Source organism: Phasianus colchicus, chromosome 15 (assembly GCF_987193195.1).
Source record: "Phasianus colchicus chromosome 15, bPhaCol1.hap1.1, whole genome shotgun sequence".
In the NCBI taxonomy this organism is placed as follows: domain Eukaryota; kingdom Metazoa; phylum Chordata; class Aves; order Galliformes; family Phasianidae; genus Phasianus; species Phasianus colchicus.
In genome coordinates, this window is record NC_143450.1 from 12642163 (window position 1) to 12667368 (window position 25206).

At 42.0% G+C, this 25206-nt stretch overlaps 1 protein-coding gene across 3 annotated transcripts in view; it reads right to left on the minus strand.

Annotated features, from left to right (window-relative positions):
* Window positions 1–25206, minus strand: part of GALNT10 (polypeptide N-acetylgalactosaminyltransferase 10) — an 82133-nt gene that overhangs the window by 7357 nt on the left and 49570 nt on the right. For all 3 annotated transcript variants that reach the window (XM_031598236.2, XM_090151169.1, XM_090151170.1), the window contains exons 5-10: window positions 13696–13881; window positions 11667–11850; window positions 10664–10781; window positions 3792–3899; window positions 1679–1900; window positions 841–957 (exon numbers count right to left, since the gene is read on the minus strand). In XM_031598236.2, the coding sequence (XP_031454096.1) occupies window positions 841–957; window positions 1679–1900; window positions 3792–3899; window positions 10664–10781; window positions 11667–11850; window positions 13696–13881 (935 nt within the window). The remainder of the gene's footprint in view (window positions 1–840; window positions 958–1678; window positions 1901–3791; window positions 3900–10663; window positions 10782–11666; window positions 11851–13695; window positions 13882–25206) is intronic.

Below are 25206 nucleotides of genomic sequence, written 5' to 3' on the forward strand. Positions count from 1 at the left end.
GAGGTTCAAGGCTACACAAAAGTCCAAAACACATTCTCTTCCTAAACATAAGCCAACACTAATTGTTGAAGATCCTCCTGACACAACAGAGGCTTAGTTTTGGACTGTGTCTGAGTAAATTGGTTTCCAGTTCTCATGCATCAAAATTGATAGGCAGCAGCCCTTTATCTCCCACTGAAGCCATTGCCCTGAAGAGTTACGTATGGTTCAGTAATAAAGGAATTGTTTTCTTGATCTTTTCTCAGCCCAGTTGCTACAGTTTAGACAAACTAATGTTTTCCTCCTTTCTCTTACAATAAAGCTGTCATTTCTGGCACTTTATATGTTGAGAGGGTGAATCTATAGCCTGGACGGTTTCATCTCTCTCCAGCAGTGGTTGGGTGTTTATAATGCATTTGCCTCCTGTCAGAAGGATGATAGTAAGTGGTTATTGAATGCTTCTGCAGGCTCATTAATATGCATGATGCTCCTCTATCACTTCTTTCAGCACAACCTTTGAAGTTAATATTCACTTTGTTACATATTACAGCTGCCTTGTTACTGGTTTCTTTTATTATTTTGGCACATTGTTTTCTTGTGCTTTCTTTTGTTCACCCTGAGAACTTCAAAGCAGAGGTAAAAGCTCTGCATGAAGGCTGCCAGACTGCAGACCCTGCCGCAACCACGTCACATCCTGCTGCCAAGCTCATCAGATGCAGTGTGCACGTGAGCCTCGGGGTGCACAGCACTCTCCCTTCACCTGACAGTTCTGCAACAGCATTGCTTTGCATTTACCTGTTGTTGCAACTCCTGCTCCCCATATTTATTTAGGAGCAGATGAGTGATCAGAGGGACTGTTACCTGCACGTTGTTCCATGCTGCCTCTCCTCTGTCCTTCACGCAGCTTTCCAGCCTCAGCGGGGATCCCAGAGATCCATGTTTAGTGTCCACACACAGCCCAGTTCCAACGTTGCGTATCTGAAATATTAAATTAGTGCTCAAATCTCCTCACATCAAGTGACAGCCAACAGGAAAGAAGGCTTAAACCTTCAAATAACAGCAGCGTTTGTATGAAAACAGTTTTAAGATTTCTCACTTAACTACATATCTGAGCTGGCAGGTAACAGCTAGAAGAAAGTACAAACCCCAGATGGCACCCATCAGGAGCCAGCTGTAAAATAACCTGCAGGTCACAGCGAAAACCATCAGTTCTACAACTGCAGAGCCCACTGTGTTGTTATGTGTAACAATTTCGTACCTCACCATTGGGGTGACTCTCAAAAACAAAGATGTCTTTCCTGGTTTTCAGATGTAGAAATGAAGGTGCAGAGTAGCTCAGAACAGTTGTACAGCCCTTTGGAAATATAAGATTCCTACTATTGCTCAGCTGCCCCCTCCTTCCAGTTCACCCTACTGCCATGGTCTGCCTTTGTTTAGGTATGCAGCATGCAGACCAAACCAAGTCCCTTTTTTGTTTTGTTTGTATTTGCACACTTATAGAAGTTGCTGTTTAACTGCTTTCATCAATGAAACCTACGTAACAGTATGGGAATTCTGGTCTTTGAAACGTATCAAGCAGGATCCTTAAATACTTGCTTGTCACTTACAACAAACCAGTACTGGAGCACAGGGCTAAGGCTAATTTCATGTCCTAAAACGAGCATGCTTGCCCACGGCAGGTTTCAGAGCACAAACTTGCCTCTCCCCAGGCAGCTGCAGGAGGTTCCACTGGTGGGTAAAACTTGGGCAAATCCCACGCAACCTCACTCATGAACCACTTGAAGCTCTTGCAGTTGAGGTTGTTGCGGAGTTCCTTCTGAGCTGTGACATCCCCTGCAGAAAGGTGCCGGTACTCCGGTCTGCGTTGGTAGATGTACTCTGCATACTCATCCATCCACACCTCAGCAACTCGCTTCAGATTCTGTGTAGGTAATTGCCATGTTTGAAAACGAATGGGAGAAACATATGAGAACTCTCTGCACAAACTACTGACATTAGCATTCAGCACAGCTCTCCTGTTTTAGCTCAGAAAGGATTTTCATTCACATCCACTCTCTCTCTCCGGCTTTAGGACAAAGATTATTTTTATTATTCTCTGGTTCCAAGGGATTTTTAGAAAGATATTTTCAGCTGAGGTCAAAAAGAATCCTGGCACTTAGCCATTATATCTAGCTCCTTGTGGCTCAGAGAAACAACATTAATCAAAAGTTGTTTTGTTATTTTTTTCCAAAAAAGAAGCAAGTCAGAGAATGATGCTGGTAAATTCCACTGGCCATTCAAAGGTCCCTGACAAATTGTTCTTTCTTAAATCTTCCCTGTTACATTTTATATTCACCTAAGAACTGGATTTGCACTGCTCCCTGATAGAAAGCTTCAGTTTACAGTATTCTTTCTTACCACTATTTTCTGGTTTCATGGCTTAAAAAACCATTTAAGAGAAACTCCAAGATACAGTAGGAGTACACCTCTTTCAGGTGACCCTTAAGAACAGAAGCAAAGGGTTTATTCCTGGCAGTGGTATGTTTCACACTGCTCTGCACAACAACCCCACAAAAATAAAACCAACAGAAACAAAAGAACACAACACAGACTTGAGCTGTTCGTATCACTCAATCAACTGTTGGACCTTGCACTGTTCTCTGGCAAGTCCAGCTACTCTCCTGGTGCCACACAGCAACGCGTTGCATTCAGCCATGACTGCAGTGACCCCTCAGCACCGCTCAACTTACCTGAGGGCAGTCAGCCCTGCAGTGGTCAGATGCTGCCAAAAAAAACAAGGATGTTAAGAATGAGCAGTGCTCCCCTGCCCCAAGTTCAGCCTACACAAGACAAAAACAGGCATTCATCTCAAGATGACTTTAATAAGTCATAAGACATAGCCTTCCCTCCACCTGCCCACCACTGCCTTCCAGCACTGTGAGGGTATACAAGAGTCAAATGTTAAATCAAAAGAAATACAGCTGCTTCCTGAATGGATGGCACAGACAGGAGAGCGCTCTGTTCCTCTGATAGGTCATTTCTGGGCTAAGCAATAAATCCAACTCTCTAACTAGGGTGATGTTATTAAACCGAGAAACATTGCAGCACTTTGCAAGCCCTAAGACTGCAGAGCAGCAGGGTACTTTTTTGTGGTTTGTAGCTTTGAAGCCTTCCTGCTCCTATGATTTTTTTCTCCCACCAGAGGGCAATGCAATTCCTTCTCAATTTGAGAAATTAATTGGACAAAACCAGTGCACAAGTAAAGGCTTTTTCCTCTTTGGGCTACACTAGATTAAGAAATAAGATGCCACAGAACTTTGCATTGTGGAGAATTACAGTTCACTCATTTAGTGGTTTGCGATGCTTGAAATGGAGAGGTCTTTTCAATCACCAAAACACAATCAGCACTCTGAAGCGTGCTGCTCTTTGAGAACACAACTAAAATGACTGAGGTATTATACAAATAAAAATGTTATCTTGTTTTTTAAATTGGTGATTCCATACCCTGTGCTTGACTCTCTCATCATCTAGCAATGGATGGTATTTTAAGCATAGCAGCCGTCTGCACATGAGTCTGCAGTTCCCCTAGACTCTCATCTTTTTTTTGTTAGATGTCTGCTTCTGCAAAAACTGCCCAGTTTAACGCCTGTAAATGTACAGCTTGAGTACAACAAGCCTAAATTTGCCTCTACAAATGCAGCATGGTCACACTGTGGTCAGACATCCCTCATAGCCTAAAAGGTAAAGAAAACGGAAGAACTTTGCTTTACAAAACCTCCCCACAAGTGGTGTCTGATCATGTGAAGGATGGGGAGAACATCACTGCCACTTACTCTTGCCAGGCTGACTCCTGTTGGAACCTTATAAGGAACGTATTTTCTGTAAATATGACCAACTCTAGAGCAAGGGATGTCCTCCATACGACCCCCACACATCCATACCTGTGAAACAGCAGAGAGACAGATTCACTCTTGGTTATATGGAGGGAAAAAAAAGGCTTCAAGTTATGAAGAAGCAGAACTCTATTATTGTTTTTACCTTACAGTACATTCTTTGAAACACCCTCCCTCTTTGCTTTAGTCTCAAATCCTTTAACTACCTGCTTAGAGCCATGCAAGCCTCGATTTAGTGCAAGTTTTATCAAGCCCAATGGCTGATAAACAGTTTAATTTTGCATTCCTTAGAGAGAAGAACAGAAAGAAAAGTCCAAGCACACAGCACACTTTAAATTGCTATAACAGCAACAGTAGCCATAACAGTTAAACTGCACTGCCATATACAACCCTAGGAGTAGGCTGCACAGAAAGGAAGCATCTCTACAGTACCAGTACTGTCATATACAAAATGCTCCAGGGAATACATGAGCCTGCTTAGGTATCAGAGGGCAGAAAAAAACTGCTACTTTACCCTGTGGTTATCACTGCAAAGTCTGGGATATCACTTACACAGCTTTACTGCTGACAGGCAATCATTGGTTTTGCAGCCTTACAATTAAGCAGAAATCTCTTCCTGGTGAAAACATAATTAGCCTTAAAAACATTCTCAGAAAGCTGATGAAACACACTGCTAGTTAAAGATGATTACGCTGATGCTTGACTTGTGGCTACATTATGCCCAAAAGTTTCCTTCCCCATCTGGGAAGATCTCACTATGTGCCAACAGTCTGCAACAACTTTCTATTATTCCTCATTTACAGCATGGATGGAGTCATTTTGCCCAAGCAACCGAAACCAGAGGATGCAACACCTAATCTACTTTGTTAGGTTTAAGAAATATATTCCTACCTGCTTCCCAGAGATACCTAATCAATAGTGAAAGTATCCTTCACTCTGCAAGACAAATGATTTTCTGAATTCCTGAAGCATGACATTGCCATGCCCTTTGCTTTGTCCCTAGATCTTACGTTAATACCCCCAAGGCAGCAGTATTAAAGGCAGCCTGCTGGTGCTGCAAGCTGATGCAGAGCTCTTGATCTCTCCATTCACTGTGGCTAATTTGAGCCACCGCAGTTCACTGTACAACGAGCTTAGTCAACAGCTTCACATATAGCAGGCAATTCCATTAATATTCTATGGTGACAATATTAAATACTTAGCTTGGAAGAGAAATATTTGGCCAAGGCTGCTGCATAATTATTAACTCTGACACTAAAGTCCTCTGGTGTTTCAGCTCTGTCTACTGGCCCTAATAATTACAGTCATTTGCTGACTGTGTATAACTTAATGGGGGTTGGTTGCTCTCCATTAGTGGAATATTTTTCACAGGCAACTTCTAAAGTTCAAGGTACTTAATTACATGTCATTACAGTGAAAGAGAGACAAGAAGTTGACAAACACTCCTTCTACAGAATTTCATTCCTTTTGTCCCTGCTGTGTCTTGAGAGTCTGGTAAAGAAGAGATGAAGATGAAAAAGAAACTTCTTCCAGCTTCTGTGAAGTTTATAGTGGAATAGAAATGCTTCCCATTCAATAGCTGCTGTGCTTTTTATTACAAAGGGCCATGATATGATTTCTTCTGCTAGGAAATTAACAGACTGAGAAAACAAGAATTTAGAGATGTTTTGTGCTTCTACGACAAAAATGGTTTGTACAAAGCTGTAAGAACTGCAGCATACGTGTCCAGAACCTGGGAACTATTAAATCTGCAGGAACAGCTGAAAAAGCCTAGAACTTAGCTGCATAAGCAGAAACATTCCCCAACAACCTGTATTTTTATACCGTACACTGCAGCCAGCAACAAGAAAGTCCTATTGGTTCAAAAGTAGCTGCATTTTAGCAAAATGCATGCGTGAATGAAAATACCAGCTTGCTGTCCTTGCTGCGAGCCCAAATGATTCCTTAAGGAAAGGCTTTCAGTTGGGCAATTGCAAATACACATCTCTGAAAACACAACTGCTCTAAGTAACAGCAGAAAGCAACTTCTGCAGTCAGCATGCAGCTAGAGGGAAGAGCTCTATCCTTGCACTGCAGGTCTCGTGGTGCAACGCAGACAGCACTCATCTATAAGGGCATATGGGAAGCTGGGCAGAATGGTGAGTCCCTGGGCCAGGAGCTCCTCACTGACTCTCCGTAAGACACTACGTAAACACATGCAATGATATGTTAAGAAAAGCTACTGAACAATGAAAGTGTAACATCAGTTCTACAGCTGTTTTTCTAACCATGATTTAAAATATTTACTCCCCAGTGATGCTGCACCAATGCTGCATGGAGCCAATGGCAAACTTCCCAATTCCTGCCAACAGACCTCAGTGACCCTTCCAATGTACTTTGCCAGCTCAGTGCTTTACTATTGTCTCGTGCTGCAAGTGACAGCACACTTGTGGTACAAATCTAATTTTAAAAGCATAGTCTCTATTCATTCATTGCTGCTTTGATTTATTTTATTAGTGAGCTTCTTTGTGTGGTGACAGAACTCATTACAACCTCCATAAAGACAATTACCAGTCCTTATCTATAAAACTGGCAGAAAGGAGAGAGGGAAAGAGTGTGACGTGCATCAGTAAAACACTGCAAACAAAAGCATCAGGAAGCTGGAGCTAAAGGTCAGGGGAATCGCATCCAAGGGTCTGTCAAGGAATAACTGCAAGGGAAGCAAACCCAAAATAGCTGCGTGCTGAGAGCACACTTCCACTCAGTTGGCAGCATTTGGTTGTTTTGGAACAAGGGTACAGTTCACAGGCATGACACATCAGAACTTGTACTGCTAAAAATACAGCCCTGCTGAACAGCTGAAGCAGCGCTGTTCTGTGGGGAGCACCTCACAGTGACACTGACTGTCACTTACTGCCGCCTTCTCTCTTGGCCAAGAAGCCAGCTTTTTTTGGGGGGTGTTGTTTTATAGAGGGGTGAGCTAGTGACTCACCTCTCCAGCTGGCTCGACAGTAAACATCAGAGCCTGGACTTGATGCACTTAATTTCCAACAGCCGTTTACTAGGTCGTAAGAACAAGTATCAGAGCTGGCCAGGCAGGCAGGGCTCTATAAAATGACCTGATCAGATCTCATTAGGAGAAAACAGGAAATTTCTCTTCCTCCTCAGGCACAATTTTACCAATCTATGCTCTGAGTTTGGAATCCGGCAGCTGACAGCTCTGCTGGAATTAGCTGAAAGCCTGGCTATGCTGAGGTCGATGGGAACACTGCCACAGAGATTTTGGAGGCCAGAGACTCACTCTAATCATAAAATCATATACAGAAGAAGTAAAATAACAGCACAGGTGATATTGTTTCTGTCTTCCTGGCAGCCTGGAGAGCTATAACTCCATATTCATAGAATGACTCAAGAGCCTTTGACTTAGCTAGTGTGCTATGAAAGCATGAGATAATAACACCACCTATTCTCTGCATGGGAATGTTATGCTGATCCAATTCCCGTTCTGCCATTTCAGAAAACAATGTCACATAAAAGAGCTGAACCTCTCCTCAAAAACACACGATACAATACCACAGTTGGTGTGAGAACACAAATTATCCGGGTGTACAAGGCTTATGCTTCCCAAGACAGGAATAAAACAAAACAAAACCACACAAAAGAATGAGTCAAGCCTTGAAAAGAAAGCTGCTTCTGCCAGAAACAGCAAAAATAAAGATCACGGGGTGCACCAATGGAGAGAAGCTGGCTGGTTGTCTGAGCACACACTGAAAGGTGGGAAGAAAAGGGCACCGTGGATGAGTCCAGGGGGTTCTCTGCCCGACAAGGTAAGTGAGAAGATGAAAGCAAGGGCAAATAGTAACTCAGGAAAACATTAATTCTCTGTACTGCAAGCATCAGCTGCCACTGTAGCTGGACTCACTGCTCTACAAAAGATTGAGGCGGCTAGAAAGGCGCTGGGATCTGTGCACGTGCACATCTTCTCTTGCACAATACAGACCAGTGCAGCCCTTCCTCATCTATTCAAACATTATAGGGTAATGCAGCAGACAGCACTTTCCAATGGTCACATTTCACGGGAGGACAGGGAGTGTGTGTGCTCATTCTCCTGCTGGTGCAAGAGCACACAGGATGAACTGAGACCAAAAACTGACAGTCTGATCTCTGTGCCAGCAGGACAGAGGAAGAGGAAAGAAGCCACTCTTTGCTGAAGCAGAGAGCCTTAGAATTAATGAATATGCTGTCTTTACAACAAACAAACAAAAGAAAACAGAATGCCAGGTGTGGTTCAGTGTGGGCAAATGTGAGCTGCTCCTTCATTTCTAACCCAGAGATTCCTATTTGGATGGACTGAGACTGTAAGTCAGCACTTACGGTTGGAATCCCAATTAGAAAATTTGTTTCTAATTCAAATTTTACTTAATTTTTTTTTTTTCATCCTCACATCCTGTGCTATGTTTCCTAGTGAAGTTTTTGCACACATTTAATCCAGGGAACAGGTGTTTTATTAATGGAATTTGATTCATTCCCTGGTTAAATGTTTTCTGAGGTGCAAAAGGCCCATAGTTTCTGTGTTGGCTTGCCTTCAGCCTGAATATTTCTTCTCTGAAGGAAGCACAGCCAGCTGATGACAGAAATACATACGATCTCAAAACAGAAAGGCAAGAAGCTCCTAAATAAACTTGTTTATTTGCAGTCTCTCAGCAACAGAGCCCTGGATTTTAAAATAAATGCAGAAAACCATATAGTCTATGTGTGGGAAAAAAAAAAAAAGAATATATTTGAGGAAAAAACAAATCTGCTCCTGGTGAGGCTTGAGAAGGCCAGAACTGATGCAGCAGTTCAAAAACCAACAGCACAACACAGTACTGCACCCACAGCTCCCAGGCAGAGGAATGGGTTCTTTGTTAAAGCTGAGCTGTACATTTGGCACAAGTCTGAATTTGCATTAAATAATAAGTAGTGCAAAAAGAGTTAGCCCATGTCTAAGCCCAGAGTTAAGTTATTTGATGATGTCCCTCAAGTACAAAATCTCAGTTTGCTTCTAAAGGTAAAACCGCAGTTCTAAGCTCACCAGGAAATGTCATGGCTTCATAAATTCTATGAACAAACCTTCTATTCTTGCAATTCTAGCAGAATTATTAAATCTATCAGCCGCAGATGAATGTATCAATTTATCTTAATTTCTGAAAATGTACTGAGCCTCTTTCAGCTAAAACTTCATTTTTCTGTTGCACAATGAAAGAAAAAAAGAGGGTCTTTGCAGAGATTAATTAAAGCAAATTTATCCCTCCATAAATTACCGTCTCTGGACTGAAATAAAACACAGCGTGTTTCAGAGAGGATAAGCAAACAGATGAATGAAGCAGTCTTATTTCCTGCAGATCAAGCAGCACGGCTGTCTGCTGTGGCACCAGAGACAAAGGGCTTGCCCTGCTGCTGTCATCACTCTTGGAAACCAGCATTTTCCAAAAGGGCCGAGGAAAAGAGGCTGAATACTGTCACTACCCCTCCTGCAGAGAATGACATCGTTACACTATTTCATTACATGCAACACAAAGAATAAATAGCTCTAACTGAAATGACATCCCCAAAGAGGGAGTCCCTCCTCCCTTTCTGCTGCTGTTACATAAGACAAGGGACCTCCGCCATGGCTTCACTGCTGAATTTTGTGAGCAAACAACGGAAGAAAAAACTTTGCTGTATGGTAATACATGGTACATACGCATAGTAATACGGTTTGCTGAATATAATTTAATATGCCTTTGAATTGCACAGAGGCACTGAGATCTAAGAATCTCATTTTGTTAGAGATCACCCATGCCTGTTTGTCAGGGAGACAGATGAGGAACTTCAGCTGCTGAAACTAAACTGCACGCTGTGCTATCATTGCTCCTGCCTTCTGGCCCCACACCAAGGCCAACTACCTTAGTTCAGTGGCATCCATACACTTATAAGTTCATATATTCAATTGCTGAAAGAGAAACCACACAGTGGCCCAATAGAGTTTAATGTGAAAATTTTTACTTAATCCTCTACAGGCTATGGGAAGGATTCCCATCACTGAAGAGAAGAACAGCCACGTGCCTTTGGTGATCTGGGGCATCCCAGTGGGCTTCCTACATGAATTTCAGAGTGTCATACTCCAAGATAACATAGCTATCAGTGGTCTTTGTGGGTCATAGTGATTCACTGCCGTTAGCGTGCACTTTTGGTCAGCTAACTTATTTCAGAGCCCTCAAACCAAACAGTTTGGACAATCAGTAACAGAACTGTGCTTAAGGCAGACAGATAATGATATGAAGCTGTTGCCAGCAGAAGTGTTATTATTGCAATTGCTGAGGATTTCTCCCAGAGTAATTAATAGGCTCTGTTCCTTGCAGCCAGGAGTCAGATGGATTGACTACAGACAGTAAGTTGCTCTCAGCTCTGGGAACTCAACCTCGGGATGGAGGCACTCAACCAGGCAGACAGTGAGATGCTTGAATCTCTTTCACTCTAGGAGAGCATTTCACTTCTTGCTAGAGCGAGTGTAAAAAGCCTACCAGTAACAGACAGCTCCACGCAAGCTGACTTACCCTTGCTGGCAAGAGCATATGCATCTGAAGCTGTGACCACAGAGCAGGGGCACCCCAGCTAATGCTCCAAAACTGACCCTCACAAATGACTGGTGACATCATCACTGTCTCTTCTGCATGCTATCTTACTTACTCCCAGCTCTTTCACCTTTAGTTGCACACAAAAGCAAGGACAAGATAGAACATTCACATTCTGAGCCTCAGAACAGTTCTTACTTTTCAAAACAAAAGGAATTTCCAGAGAACATAGCTCACCTTAAAGGATATTTCATACTGCTCTCCTCCCCATATCTCCAGACCTGCATCATACCCTCCCAGCTCCCAGAACCACTTTCTATCGACTGCAAACAGTCCTCCAGCCATTACAGGAGACCTTAAGGAAAAACCAGACTCCATATTACAAACACATTCAAAGACACAGATCTCCAGCTAAACATTTAAAAATCAAAGCAAGATTTCACAAATATTCTTTCCATCAGCCAGTGTTCACGGTGCATTTGCAGTCCTTTAGGAACAAGCAATTGCTTTTGCATTAGCTATTAATTTCCCAGTTGCAAGTGGAGGACCAGACTAGGCTCCTCTCAGAACCAGTAAATGCCTCTCCTCCAAACAGAAAGAGTTCACCATTAAGTGACAGGACAGAACCTCTCCCAGAGGGACCCACATGCTGCACTTGTGGTGCTCTCTGTCTCAGTAATACGATCAAGTCATTGAGATTGGCCTCAAAAGGTGTTTGTGGGGTTTTTTTTTGCTGCAGAAGTAAAAAGGACAGCAGAACTGTCTCAATGTTGGCAAGCACAGCAACAGCAGAACATAACTTGATCACAGATTTACTTCTGCAATGCACTGCAATCATCAAAATTGCTGTAATTATTCTGCTAGGTTTTCTTCTCCCCCCACCTGGGAATGACATATAAGCTGCCACCAGTTTGTTGTTTTTGGCAGAGCACTAGGGATACTAAGTTATGTTTGAAAGATCTCAGTAATAAATGACCGCATTAAATGTTATACATTACAGTTTCAAATGAAATGTTAACTTCTGCTGGAATTAAGGTGGCAAAAAAAAGCAATGAAAAGGAGAGTGTTCACAGCTACTACACAATGCGTTTCTTTTAAATCAGCAAAGCAAACAGCTGCCAAAAAGCAAGTAGCTCACAATCAGCTTCTGGCTTCCAGTACACCGAGGTGTAAACCAACCCTGTAACAGGGTGTTGTGTTGTTTAGCCAGCTCTTAGCACACTGCATTTCAGTCACTTACTCAAATGGATCACTGGGATCGAGTTTCTGTAACTCAGGAGGAATAGGGATCCTCTTGTAATACATCTCCCAGTCAAATGCACCTCGCATAGCATCTCCAGCCTGAGTCTCATATCCAAAGTGGTCATGATCAATAACATCAATCATGGGACAAACGATAGTCTTGCGGTTTCGGGCAATGCGATCTGAAGATTGGAGAAACATGTTAGAAAACCTGCACCAGTTGGTTCTTTGACCATGAAAGTATAGAGAAAAACATCAAAATATGCAGTTGTCCAGATACGGCTTTTCTCCCTTTCTCCGTTTCATTCTCTTTTGAGCAGGTACTTCAATTTACATCAATTTATCTGGTGTTTCTGAGACAATCGAGATATCCAAGGTAAAACTATTCAGATAAAAACATTAGGCACTCATCCTATGGCGAACATCAATCCGAGGCAGAATAGAAAGACACAGCTGCACCACCACAGATACTTCAACCACCAGGTTAAAAAAACAACGATCCTGTAATTACTTAGTTAGTGGTCCTCATTTTAACGAGCGACCGCAAGGTGAACTCTTCTGCACTGATTCCAACGGAGGGCAATAACCCGTTGTACCACCTCGTTTTAATTGCTGTGCCAGAATCTGGCAGGAAGTGATCCAGACTAATGGCATAAGTGCTCTCAGCAGGCTCCAGAAATGCAACGCACCTCCTCCCCTCTGCCTTTTCTTCCAATCAAATAATAGACGACAGGATTAATTCCTGCATAAACATCTGGAACTTCTTAAATACTTTATTACCAAGTAGGTCTCCTGTTGGAAGTTAACTTTCAGAGCAGAGGCGACAAACAGTGTTTCGGCTTCCAATGCACGTCGAACAGAAATCCTTACTATGCTTTAAAACTATAGCACACCACACATGTTCTCATTTAAATGGCATTTGAACTAATTCTGTCCTCCCTCCCTCGGGCTCAAAAAGCTGCAAATGCTTTACACTGTTGTGAAAGTAACATTATTATCATCCAACAGTCCTGCTGACAAGTCTGACTTCTTTGTTAAACCTCAAAGAGCTGGGACAGGTCACTTGCAAAAGGGTTGTAAAGAGTTTGGTACTCCGTAGGGCAAAGTTTCTTCTTTCATACAGATTGTATCTGACAGCTAAAGTGAACTGGATACTGCGAGACACCCACTTTAAATAATGTGGGTAGAGCAGCAGATAACTGGGAATCCTGCTGAATCTATAGGAGGGCACAGACCACAGAAAACACACCCATCCAAAACAAGCACAAAATCCAGATGGCATCATCCCACCCAGCTGAGCGCTGCAAAAACAAACCAAAAAGGGAGCCTGCCACTTAAAGAGACCTCCTCAAGAAGCTCCTGGCTAAAGGTGCCAGAGGCACAGAACGGACTGTCCCTGCAATTAGTCATCCTTGGAAAGAACTGGCATTGTAAAAGTGATGCTTCATCCTTAAAGATGAAGCACTGCCTTGGAAAGGACTAATCATTTCCACAAATACGTACCAGCAGCCATTACTCAAAAGAACTATTTTCCATAGGCTTACAGACTATGAAGTTGAATACAGTTTTACAGGAGAAAAAAATGGAAGCTACTTAAAAACTGTACATAAAGATCTTTTCTGAAGCATAAAGCAATTACTTTCTGCAAGCTGCTGAGTGACCACGTAATAGTTTACTCTTCTAACAAGCTGTAAGTTATTTAATACTTCATTTAGTGAGTTAACAAAAGAAGAATATGATCTTTGCTCTTTAATTAATCAAAGCTTATTACAGTACCACTGTACAGCCTAGCACAGAAAAAAATCTTGTGGTAAAGGTTGCAAGTTGCCAACACTTCACTTTAGTCTTGCGGTTAAGTGTTGTTGGGTTTTCTCTCCCTCCTTTAAAGATATTTCATGTTCTTTTTGTTCACTTACTCTCAGCACAAGCAGCCAGCAGCAGGTGGAAATAAAATACCCTCAGCACCGATATATGTCACCACCTCTACAGCAGTTCAGCCATGTACAACACGACACTGCCATGCATACCTAACAGAGGTGGCAGCCAGTTCACGTTGGCCTCGCAATGGGAATCCAAGAAGGTGATAACATCTCCTATTGCCACAGAGGCCCCCAGCATCCGAGTTCTTATCAGCCCTTCCCTCTTCTTGGTTCGGAGGATTCTTACATTTGGGAACTGGGCCATATAATCTTCCAGGCGTTTCTTCAGGTGTTCTGTATGAAAAATGAGAAAATAAAACTCTCACAAATAAATTCTTTAAAATGCAGTTTCCTTCTTTACCAGAAAAGAATGCCTATGGAAATAGGTTCTGAATGTTTAACAAATGCACCAAGAGGAAAGAAGAAATAAGAATACTTTGGTTGAAATCTGAGGTTTAAACATAACTTCATAATCAAGACTTCTGAAGATGCTCTCAAACTTTAGGAGTAATTAAAAAAAAACAAGGAAGAGCCAGAAGAAGATGGAGGAGTGCAGGGTGAAAAAAGAAAGCAGCAGAGAAAGGGAAAAAGGAATAAGAAGCCAGCAGACCTCCAGGAGAACTCTATCAGAACAGACTGCAAGGAGTCACGGGCATTCTGCAGAAAAACATAATGAAGCCTAGAAGAGATGCACAACAATTCACTTTTAGGAGCAAACTGCACACAGTGCATTTAAACTGTTATTGGTTTCTCCAGAGCACAAAACACAACTACCGTGCTTAAATAAAAAACAGCAAAAGTCCAGCCAGGTATCCTGCAAGGCAGGCACAGCCTCCCTGTGTATTTGGATGGCTACAGAAAATGCTTGTCAGAGATATTTGCATTTAAATATGGGAATATTTGTGTTACTGAATAGAGACTGGAGCCATGTTTGAAATTGTGCACACGCTTGCGGTCACCATGAATAACAATAATTCAAACAGGAAAACTGCAGAGAAAGATGACTGAGTGATCAAAACAATGGGCAGCTCGTTTAGATGCTGAAATAGAAAGCTTGGTCTACGTAAAGACTGAGGGCACACAGCTGTCTTTACATCAAAGAGCAAAACACCAAAGAAAATCCTAAAAATAGTCTCAAAGCTGATGCTGGCCTGGTTGCTAATGGTGGATCTTAGCAGCTGAAGTTCTGACTTACTTGACAGCAAAGCCCATTCCCTGTGTGCCAGGAGCCGTTCATTAACACGTTGCACTACCTGCTGCCATCCAGTGCTGATCAAGGAGACGAGCCTCTTTCAGCAAAAGCCAGTCTGTTCTATCCAAGCAATTAACTAACCTTAAATCTCATACACTAAACGGGAGCCATCGTTCACATCCAAATAACCCCGCAGGTTTATTTGCCTTGATCACAGGGAACACAGCAGCGTGTTTTTGACTCCTAGCTGTGCTGAGGTGCAGCACGTTGTCCACGTGATGTGCACAGAGTGCTCCTCTGCTTCCAAGCAGGCACGGAAAGGCAGGGGCTGAAAAGGCAGACGGGGTGAAAGCACTCTTCATCAGGGTGCCAGGGAAGCCTAGTACTGGAATAGCTCCTCAGAAAGAGCAAAAGGGTAAATAAACGTCACCAAGTCGCAAGCTCTCCTGCATGGTGCTGACCCAGTAATTATGCTTTGGGGTTTTATCTACCGGGGAAAGAAAACAGGCAAAATCCCTATGCCTGCCATATGTTCTGCACATTCCCTTTGAAGTAATCATCACCTGCCTTCAGTGAAAGATAACCCAAATCGACTGCTTTGCTTTGGAGCTTTCCTCGCAAGCTCTTTACCTTTTTCAAAGCTTTATTTAAAATTCCTCAGGATTTTTTGCACACAAATGCATTTTAGTGTTTTGCCTGACAAATCTAATTGTCCCACGAAATCTGCATAGGTTTGCCTGCTCAGTAAAGCCTGCCGTATTTTTTGCTGGCTGGCATACCTTTCCTTCATCCTTTTCAAGTTTTTTCTGAATATGACTTTGAAAGCAACCAGAAATTTTGTCCACTCAATTACAGGTTTGTCAAATAAGAGGTTTCTGTAGAGACGAGATCCATTATTACTGCAGCTGTTCTCCTCATGAGGTACTGGGTAGACTTGAAAGGCAGAAAGAAAAAAAAGGGGGGAGAAAAAGAAGAAGAAAAGGCCACCACCACTGTTCTCTAACATCACAGAACATCCTTTGCCATTGTTAGCTTATCACAAAAGAGAAAAATAGCCCTGACTTCATGCATAACCCAGCAAAGCTGGAGCTATGAGGTATGACTTAGTAAATCCACCCAAGACAAGTTCAGTAAAAGAGTGGCTGCTGGTGTTCATTGTAATAAAAGAAGGCGATGGTCACACAGAGGATTTGAGCTGGTTCCCCTCCCTGTAACCACAGACACAGCAACATTTGCAAGATCAGATCCCACAACACTTTTCTAAACCAGACCTACAAGGCACAGGAAAGCCTTAAAAGAAATCCACAGCTCCAAAACAGTGGAAAATATTTATCTGCTTATTAACATATCTACTTTCCCTTAGCAAAGTGTGACAGACTTTCAAGCAATTTCACAAACAAACAAAAAAAACCCACAACAAAACATACTTTTCAAAGGCAAGGTTTCCTCATTTCTCTCCCCCCTCTCTACTCTTCTCCCAGTATGGCCTTTGTGAGCCCTGATGGAAGATGTTTGTTTCATCCTTTTCCAAATACTATCACAATTAAGTCAATTTTTGCTTTTAAAAGAAAATCTCACAAAACAAACAAGTGGCATTAACTACTACAAAATTTTACGAGCCTTTAAAAAAATGTATTATGGCATCTTGTCACACTGAGTAATTTTTATTACGAGAGCAATTTTCTTTAATGAAAGTTGTTAGGTGAGCTGGATGGAATCCAATGGCTGTGCCTATTCTGGGCAAAGTGATACAGCCCAAACATATAAATGAAAGTAAGTTTATCTGTAGATTAAAAACTAGGCTGATAGCTTAATAACACACTTTGCAATAAACTTGATATACAGCGTATACATTAACAGTACCAGGCAAGAACTACTTCAACTACCATCAGCCAAGAAATATTGTTGCCTTTATTTTGAACTGTAAATATAACTCTGTGCTAAGAGAAGCTTCAACAGTAAGAAGGGGGGACAAGGACAGAGGAGCCCAAGGATTCTTTTTGATAGCTTAGAGGGGTAAATACACAACAAACAGGGCAACTGAAGACATGCATCTGCAGCACAGGACCAGCTGAAATGGCACTAAAGTCCCAGGCTCCACAGGATTAAATTGTTCAAATAAAGCAAAAGTTGATATATGTCTTGATATGTCCTCTCACTGCAAACCATACAGCCTGTCTCTGTGCAGCACGCCTGGATCCTCCCCACTGCTTTTGCTTCTCAGTGGCTCAGTCACATTCTTATAGATGCTTGTACAAAACCACCAATAGGTTTGTAGTTTACGTTGACTTGCTTAGTCTTGGACCACATTTATATTCCCATGAACATCACTGAAATGATTCAACAGTCCTCAAGTTTGTGCCTTTTAACATCATTTCGCCCTCAAGTTAAACAACTATTTCTCTGTAGAGAGGCAGCCCACTGCACTGCCACAGCTAACAGAGGACGTCTCACATCTTCTGTCCTTTCTGCTCTCTCAAATCACGCTCCAGGACCCAAAGCACCTGCTTAGAAGCAGTTGCATATGGGATGCTTACCTTCCCTACAACAGCCACAAACCCCACTGCTGTATGCAGCTTTGCACGTGTCCCTCACGGGGCAGACTGGATGCACATGGCACAGGAGGGGAGAACAAACTGGAGGATCTGCAGAGCTTCCTTTTAGCCAAACAGGGCTGGTTCTTCTTTCCTGGAGGTTATTCTGGCTTGTTTCCAAACACCAGAAGTGTATCTGTTTGCCTAGCATTTGTTTACTGGTTATCCCATCCCTACCCCCCTACAGGCAGACGTGCGCGTTTAAGATTACAAATGAGCCCATTCATCTTTTCTTAGCTACTTGGGCCTAACATGCTGTTTAACAATTTAAGAATGAATTATACTTCCTCCCAAATCTATCACACTGTGCAAGCCAGGCCTCCCCAGAATAGAAAGCTCTACATCATTGAAATTAACTTTTCTCCCTGTTTTGGTACAGATGAGTAATCCTTTTAAGTAGCAAAATGTGCTGTTATCCAAACAGGCAGCACTTACACTGGTTTTAATTTTCCTTCAATGTTTTCAACCTCTGATCAGTGAAGTTTGGGAGGATAATAAACATTTAATAAATTACACTGTGAAAATCAGTCCCAATAATAGCAACTGATTAAGCTGATCACAGCCTTCTGAGCAGAATCTTCTTACAAGCAAAGAAGAAAAGGCCTGGGAAGAGAGAAAATTAATATCTGTTGCTTGCTTGATTACAGTTCTGTGGTGGGCTGCCTTAAATGCCTGATAGCTGTGCAGAGTTGTGCAGCTCCACTGCATCAGTGCTGGGGCTCAGCACTGAGGGAAACCGTTCTGTGCACAAAACACAAGAGCTGAAGCTGTAACACCTCACTTGCTAATACTCTTTCCCAGGGGAAACAGTCAGCCACTCTCATTAGTTTACTCTTCTCCTTTCCAATTTAATTAAATATGAATCAAAATTAAAGAACTCAGGTTTTTTTTTCCTCCTCTGTTGACTATATTTGATGTAAAGAGGTGATTTTGTGACTCTAATTTCCTTGTTGTTTGCTTTTGACATCAGAGAATATTCTGCTGACATACACACTAGATAGCTATATTTTTGGGGACGTAGCTTTTGTAGCTGCTGAAACAGGAGCGAACTCTTTGCAGCACACTTAATATTCAGCTCAAGATAAACGTAGCCATGGTGACGAACAGGAAGGGCAACACTGTCCCAAATGCTGCCTTTAAAGTGGGGAATCTGTGCCCTCAATCTTAATCAAAACCACTTCTTTGGCCTTATCTAGTTGCTTACCCAAGGGAACGTCCACATTCCCGCTCAGTGCTAATGTACTTTTGCTAAATTGATAAACACTGTATGGGCAAAGAAGAACGCTGACAATCGCTAAGGCAGGCCGTCACACCACTGGCATCACCAGTCCCAGCACCTCACACTGGTTTACAGTCCTGCAAACAACAGATGCACAGGGAATGAGTGAAAGCAAGCTGCTGTGCTAGAGCTGCTTCTGCACCCGGGCAGCACATCAGTGTACTTTTACTGTGGATAATGATGTACAGAGTCAGGTATCATAACTAGGGCCTAACAGCTATGACCAATACCAAAATAACACACCCAACTTGCCATCAGACAGAGAGATGCATGCAGGCTGATGAAGCGTTAAGGCATTGCATGCTGAAGCATTCTGGAACAAATCAAAGCTGTGAGATTAAAGTCTTAGAAGTTACTGAATTTTGCCAGGAAAAAAAAAAAAAAACCCACAAAGCCAAAAGACAACAAATCAGCTGGACCTCAGAGACTCAGCTCTGCCTTTATCAGCAACATTCATCTAAAAAAGTTCTTGGCCTGAAAGTATTTGCTGTGTGCAAAACAACAAAAAAAGGAAAGATTCCAGAAAGTGCAAGAATTCACAGAAAAATCTACCCTGGACTTCTGTCTGTTAGAGATGATGCTATTAGTTCTGAGATGCAACCCACTTGAAAGTTGTCTTGATTTGGTAGGAATGCACCCCTTTGGAGCCCAAAGGCTTTGCACTCAGGTTTCTCTGTGAGGAAGGGTAACAGTGAAGGCTAAAACGAACAGCACAGACCTACAAATGTTGTACTTCAGGGCTGCAGCCAAACAGAATATTGAAAAACATAATCCTTCATTCCTACAATAACACTCATTAATAACAAACAGTGACAAAGCGAAATGTTTGCGCTGCAGTCTGTAAGCCAGAGAACAACAAATGAAATATCTGGCAAACAAAAGAAGTTAGCAATATGGCTGTGGGAAAAGTACACAAATATTTGACTTGCAGTAACAAACCCCCAGCATGTCAGAAGCACGTTCTACAAACTCAACACTTCACTCTTTTCTTACAGATCCCTTTTCCATCAGTTCCCAATGCTCTTGTTTACTTTATTGGCACCAAATGCAACTATTACAGTAAGTTGTTGACATCTGCCAGGAAGGTCAGCATATCTATTAAATCCTGAAGCACAAATCCAGGGCTTCTCACAGCTGTGCTGATACCACAGCTAAAACATCTGATGGAAAATAACCTCACACATTCATCTTAGCTGATGACACATGGGAGGGGGGAGCACTGATAGCTGGAGGGATGCTGCTTGGCACTGCCCAAACTGGTGAACTACCACACTGCACATGCTTAGCTCACTGTTAACAAGGCCCTCCTGACACTTTACAAATAGATGTAAACTGGAGTGAAGAATGCATGCACTGTTTCTTCTTTGAAAATACGTCACTGCAACTGAAGCTATGTAGAAGAGGAATATGTTTCAGATTATCCACTTTTATTTCTAAACTAGGATTATTTTCCAATTTTCTCAAAGTGCAGAAGTTTCCCCTTTTGCCAAAGTCCCTGTATCAGAACAGCTGCTTTGTCAATACCACCCAAAATGCACACTTCAATAGCAGAAACCACAATTACCAATAGCAGACATCACATACGAGCACTGGCAGAAGGTGTTCGAATCACATTTCTACTCAACTCCTGTAGAGAAGCATCTCTAAAGCATTAAAATGCTGATTTGCACTGCTGCTGACATATCTAGATATTTTTGACTCCTAGCAGACGAGGACACAAACTTCAAGACATACTTCAAGGTGAGGAGAAGAAAGTTAAATCTGTTTTCCTGCAAACTTCCACTAACAGTAAACTACACATGAAGGGTTTTGTAACACTGAGCAGTGCAGTTAGATTTATTTAATGAGCTGTAATGGAAAGCCTGCTCCTCAATTATTTTTTTCTAAACTTCAGTTTACCAGACATCCTTCACTACACAATAATTAGCTCACAAAGAGGTCACAGTCAACTGGACCCTTTCAATCTACCTCATCTTCTTTCTAGAAGGATCCTTCAGCAGCAGCATCTGATCTCAAAGCAATAAATACAAGAAGATGAAAAGTAAACTAGTTAGTTAATTTAGGCTGCCACTTAAAAAGCTCAAGGAAACAACTATAAGGGGCTCTCAAGTTCTTTACAGCTCTAGAGAATATGCTTTTAATGCTCTCCAGCCATTGCTTAATGAACACCACAGTTTTTTTACAGCCCTTTATGAAGTTACACACAAGAACAGAAATGGTGCTTAACAATATTAAAAATGATTATTCAAAGATGAAAAAATTAGAAAACTGAATGCCATCCACATCTCACTGTGAATCCAAAGAAAGCTGTTACTTAGCACATCTGATGTATCCCACAGCCACAATACATGGCCAGAAGTAGAGGATCAAAATTACTCTTTTTTTTTTTCATTAACAAAAATTGGCCATCTGCACCAGGCTTTATGCCACTCCCCTTGGTGCTCATTATCAAATAGAACACTGTGTAGTCCACAGACTCACTGCAATGGTACAACTGCCTTGCAGTGGTAGCTCTAATTCACACAGCAGTTTTGGTTACAAACATCACATGCAGACTGTGGGTCACAACCACTCAGGAGCCCGAATCCTCTTTCTCTTTTAATATTTGTGCTACTATCTCAATGAGTGCTATCCACAAACTCAAGTCACGTCCAACCTGGACAAATCACACAGGTACTAGTGACAGCCTTAGAACCTGGCCGTGGTCGGAGGGCTGCTTACACTGTGATGCTCTGCACTGCTGTTCAACCACAGGACAAGTGACCATGCTCACACAACAAGCATCAGCAAGAAGCTGTGCAGATTTGTGATAAACCTTTTATTCCAATGAAAGAATGAAGTACATTTTTCCTCAGGCTTCCAAGTCCCTTCACGTATAAGGACCAACCACACACACAAGGGGAGATTCTCACTGACAGCCATCTTCAAAGCCGTTATAAAAATCTAAGCAAATCTGAGATGATCTGCAGTGAATGCTAAGGGCGAGAACTTAATTTACAAAAATAATCCTTTTATAAGTTGTTTGAGACTGTAGGTAATCACAACTTCTACTGAACTTCAAAGAAACATTTAAGAAAAGGTTGTGGAAAATCAGTTGCCTAAGAAAAGTTTGTTGTTCCCCGCCTCCCCCTCAATACTTGAAGGTTAAAAGCTTTAAAAAGAATCATATTCAAAATTCAGTAAGAAAAACTGTCACCACTTTGTCCTAAGCGCAGTCACTATTTCAGAGATGTACTCACCAGATGCACTTTCCTGCATTTAAGAGGAAAAAAAATGACTTTTACAATGCATGTGCCTAAAGATGAAAAGATAATCTCTTTAGCTGCATAAATCCTTTCCTGTTCCATTTAAAGATCAAGAAGAATTCAGGTTTTAAAACCCTTTCTTTTATTTCAGATGCTAAGAGCATGATTTCTTTCAATTAAAGCCTGGCAGATACGGTTAATGGAACAAGAGTTGTATTTGCTACATACCTGATGCTGCACCAAATGACACATTAATCACCCCTTGCCTGTTTCTTTCAATATGCTGTGCTTAGTGACTTATGCCCTTCAGACCAGCACGTGGCTCAGCCAAGTAGCCTTACCCACATTTGTTTTTCCATTCGGATTATCCCATATGGCTTCCCCCAGAATTACTTGTGCTGCAATATGAGGAGAGATTTAAGAAGTCACAGGGATTTATCTGTAAAAGGGAAAAAGGAGATTTGGCTGTGCCTGCCTCTGGCACTCGGAGAACAGATAAGCTCCCAAACTCCCAATGGTAAACTTTCAAGCAAGCTAAAGAAAAGTGTGGGACAGCAACCCTACAAGTGGAAAGGACAGAATGGAAAAAGGTTTTGCTAGAAGTAAAAATAGATGGCACTGCCAACAGAAAACGCTCCTTGGACTCCATCACTGGAAGCCCTAGAAGCCTTGTGCTGTTTTCCAGAGCCAAGCAGTGCCCACAGGCTGCATTCCAGACTCACAGCACCTAGAGGTGCCTTCCCACTGTAAAACTGCAGTTCTAATACTTATTGCATAAAGTCCTGCTGAAATAAAACCTACAACTAAGCAAAAAGCAAATAAGATGGGGACAGAAAAATAAAAAATGGATGAACAAAGACATCCAGGACTTCTAACCAGCTTTCAAAAAATAAAGCCAAAGGAAACAGGGCAGTGGTGGAAGAAAGGCAAAGCTGTAACCTGGAACCTCCCTAATGACCTCCCAGGGGAAAATAACACCCCATGCATCCTGCTCATAAAGAAAATGTTCTCAAAATGAAATGTCTACATGTGCACACTACCTCCTCAAATACAGTGTTGTTGTTTTTTGTTTTTTTTTTTAAACCTAAAGTCAGAAGGTTGATTTTGAAAACATCATTGTCATTCTGCATTACACACATTAAATTCAGCTGAAATTGTTACTGCCTTTTAGTCCCAGGAGCAGATTTTGACTGGTTACTGCAAGGAGGATGTTAAGCCTTTCTGCATTGCCACAGTACACACGTATAGTGCTGTGAGGCAGACAGCCCAGAGCTGAGTTAACACTTCCAGAGCAATCCTGATGTTTGGAGACTGCAGTATTTTCAGTGCTGCCACATTCAACATCACTGCTGTATCAACACAGTGCTTTGCATACAATGTGTGCCTTAGAGATGACTGATGTGCGGCTCTCATCCTTCAACAAGGGACAACACTTGTTCTAAAACACTGTCATTTATACAAAAGCAGTCTTAAAAATGAGTAAGAACGAGCTGTCAGGCAATATGCAAATAACCGAATAGTAGAATGTGATGCATATGAAATTTAAGCACTTAGTCACAATCGCTGATTTGTGTCAAGCTAGACCGTAAAATAAGATATATCCAAAGCACTTCTGAACCACCTGTGTGGTGTGCAGATTGTCTTCTGCACATAGCTAACCCCAAGTACATGCCAAGATGCTTCTTGTAACTGACATTCAGCAGTTGTCACCACCTCCCAGCACACAGGGAGTTTATGATGACTCGAATAATTTAAAATTTTCAATTGCTACAAAGGGTGAAAAGGTACAAACATGAGTGTTTTAATGTTAAAGGAAAGTCAGTTTGTACCAAATAATCATACTAATGCAGACCACGTCATCAGTTCTCAGAGATGCTAGGCTCCCCTGTTGTGCCTTTTGGTGACTCAAGAAGGCAGCTGGGGCACATGGGGATATAATGTGTTTGAGCAGCCCATTCTGTTAGGTCTACTCTCCCAATACATTTGGGTTCTCTCATTTTGGAGATCTTCTTACCTATAAAAAAGGCATATTAGTTCAGTGATGCCTTTCACAATGTTCTAGTGTGCAAATGGATGAAATACCATCAGTTCATTCATCATCATCATTGAACATCTTCATCCAGGACCTCAATAAAAGAACTGCATGAAGCCTGTGAGGTTTTGCAGGTGATACAAAATTGGGAGGTAGAGTCGATGAACCACTCAAAGGAATTTTGACAGGCTACAGAAACTGCAAACAGCAAGCCCATGAAGTTCAACAAACTGAAATGCCAATTCCCACACCTGGGGAGGAGTAACCTCATGTGCTGACCAGGGACTGGAAAGCAGCTTCGTAGAAAAAGACCTGGGAGTCCTTGGGCACAAACTGGAAGACAGGAAATACAGATACTGCTTAAATAAGATTTCAAACCTGATGCTTGTGGCTTTTATTTTTAATTCCCCCCCCCCCCCCCCCACAAAGTCACTGTAAGGTTGACTGAACAGTAGAAGAGGCTCCCCAGAGAGATTATAGAGTCTCTATCCCTGGAGATTTTCAAAACGTAAGAGCTTGAACAATCTGCTGCAGGTGAGCACCAGGGAGGCAGGTGAGATGATCTCCAGATGTTGTTTCCAACCTCAACTACTTTGCGATTCTGTAAGTGTCCCAGTCTAGCCTCCATCTCAAAGCCATCTCTTCTCCAAAACAGTCATGAGAGAGGATGGTTTCACTTCAGCATTTCACCCAGTGGTAGCGTAATACCTGATGTTCTTCTGCGGCAGAGAGCTACTGAATATGTATTAGGTGCAAAGCAGAAGAACATTTAGACAAGCATCCTGCAAAGAGAAAACTCGCCATCCTCTGTCCTTTGTTCTTTTTGCTGAAGGCCATTCATTCGTGTAGTGAGAGACAAGGGCAGCTCTACATTTGCAAGCTGCAAGGATTAGATGGGAGATCAACAACCCATTTTGCACAAGGCAGACACTTGAGATGAACAGCTTGATTTCTCACAACCATAGATTCAGATTGTTCACCTAGGAACTGAAGCAGCCCCTGAAGCATCACAAACTGCCTGCCTGGTATTCATTGCCCACTAGCAATAATAAAAGGCTAGAGTCGATACAAACTGACCTGCATTTCAACTTCTCTTTCCCTACTGCCATTGCTATGATATAATGGAACTCACATACCACTCAACAGCATTATGATTAAATAATCAAAATCAAACAAGTTTCACTTCTGACAGTCCCCAGGAGAATGCCGATATACATACAAAAAGCATTATAGTTTACTTAGGGCAATTCTGGTAACAACAAGCTCAGAGGGATATA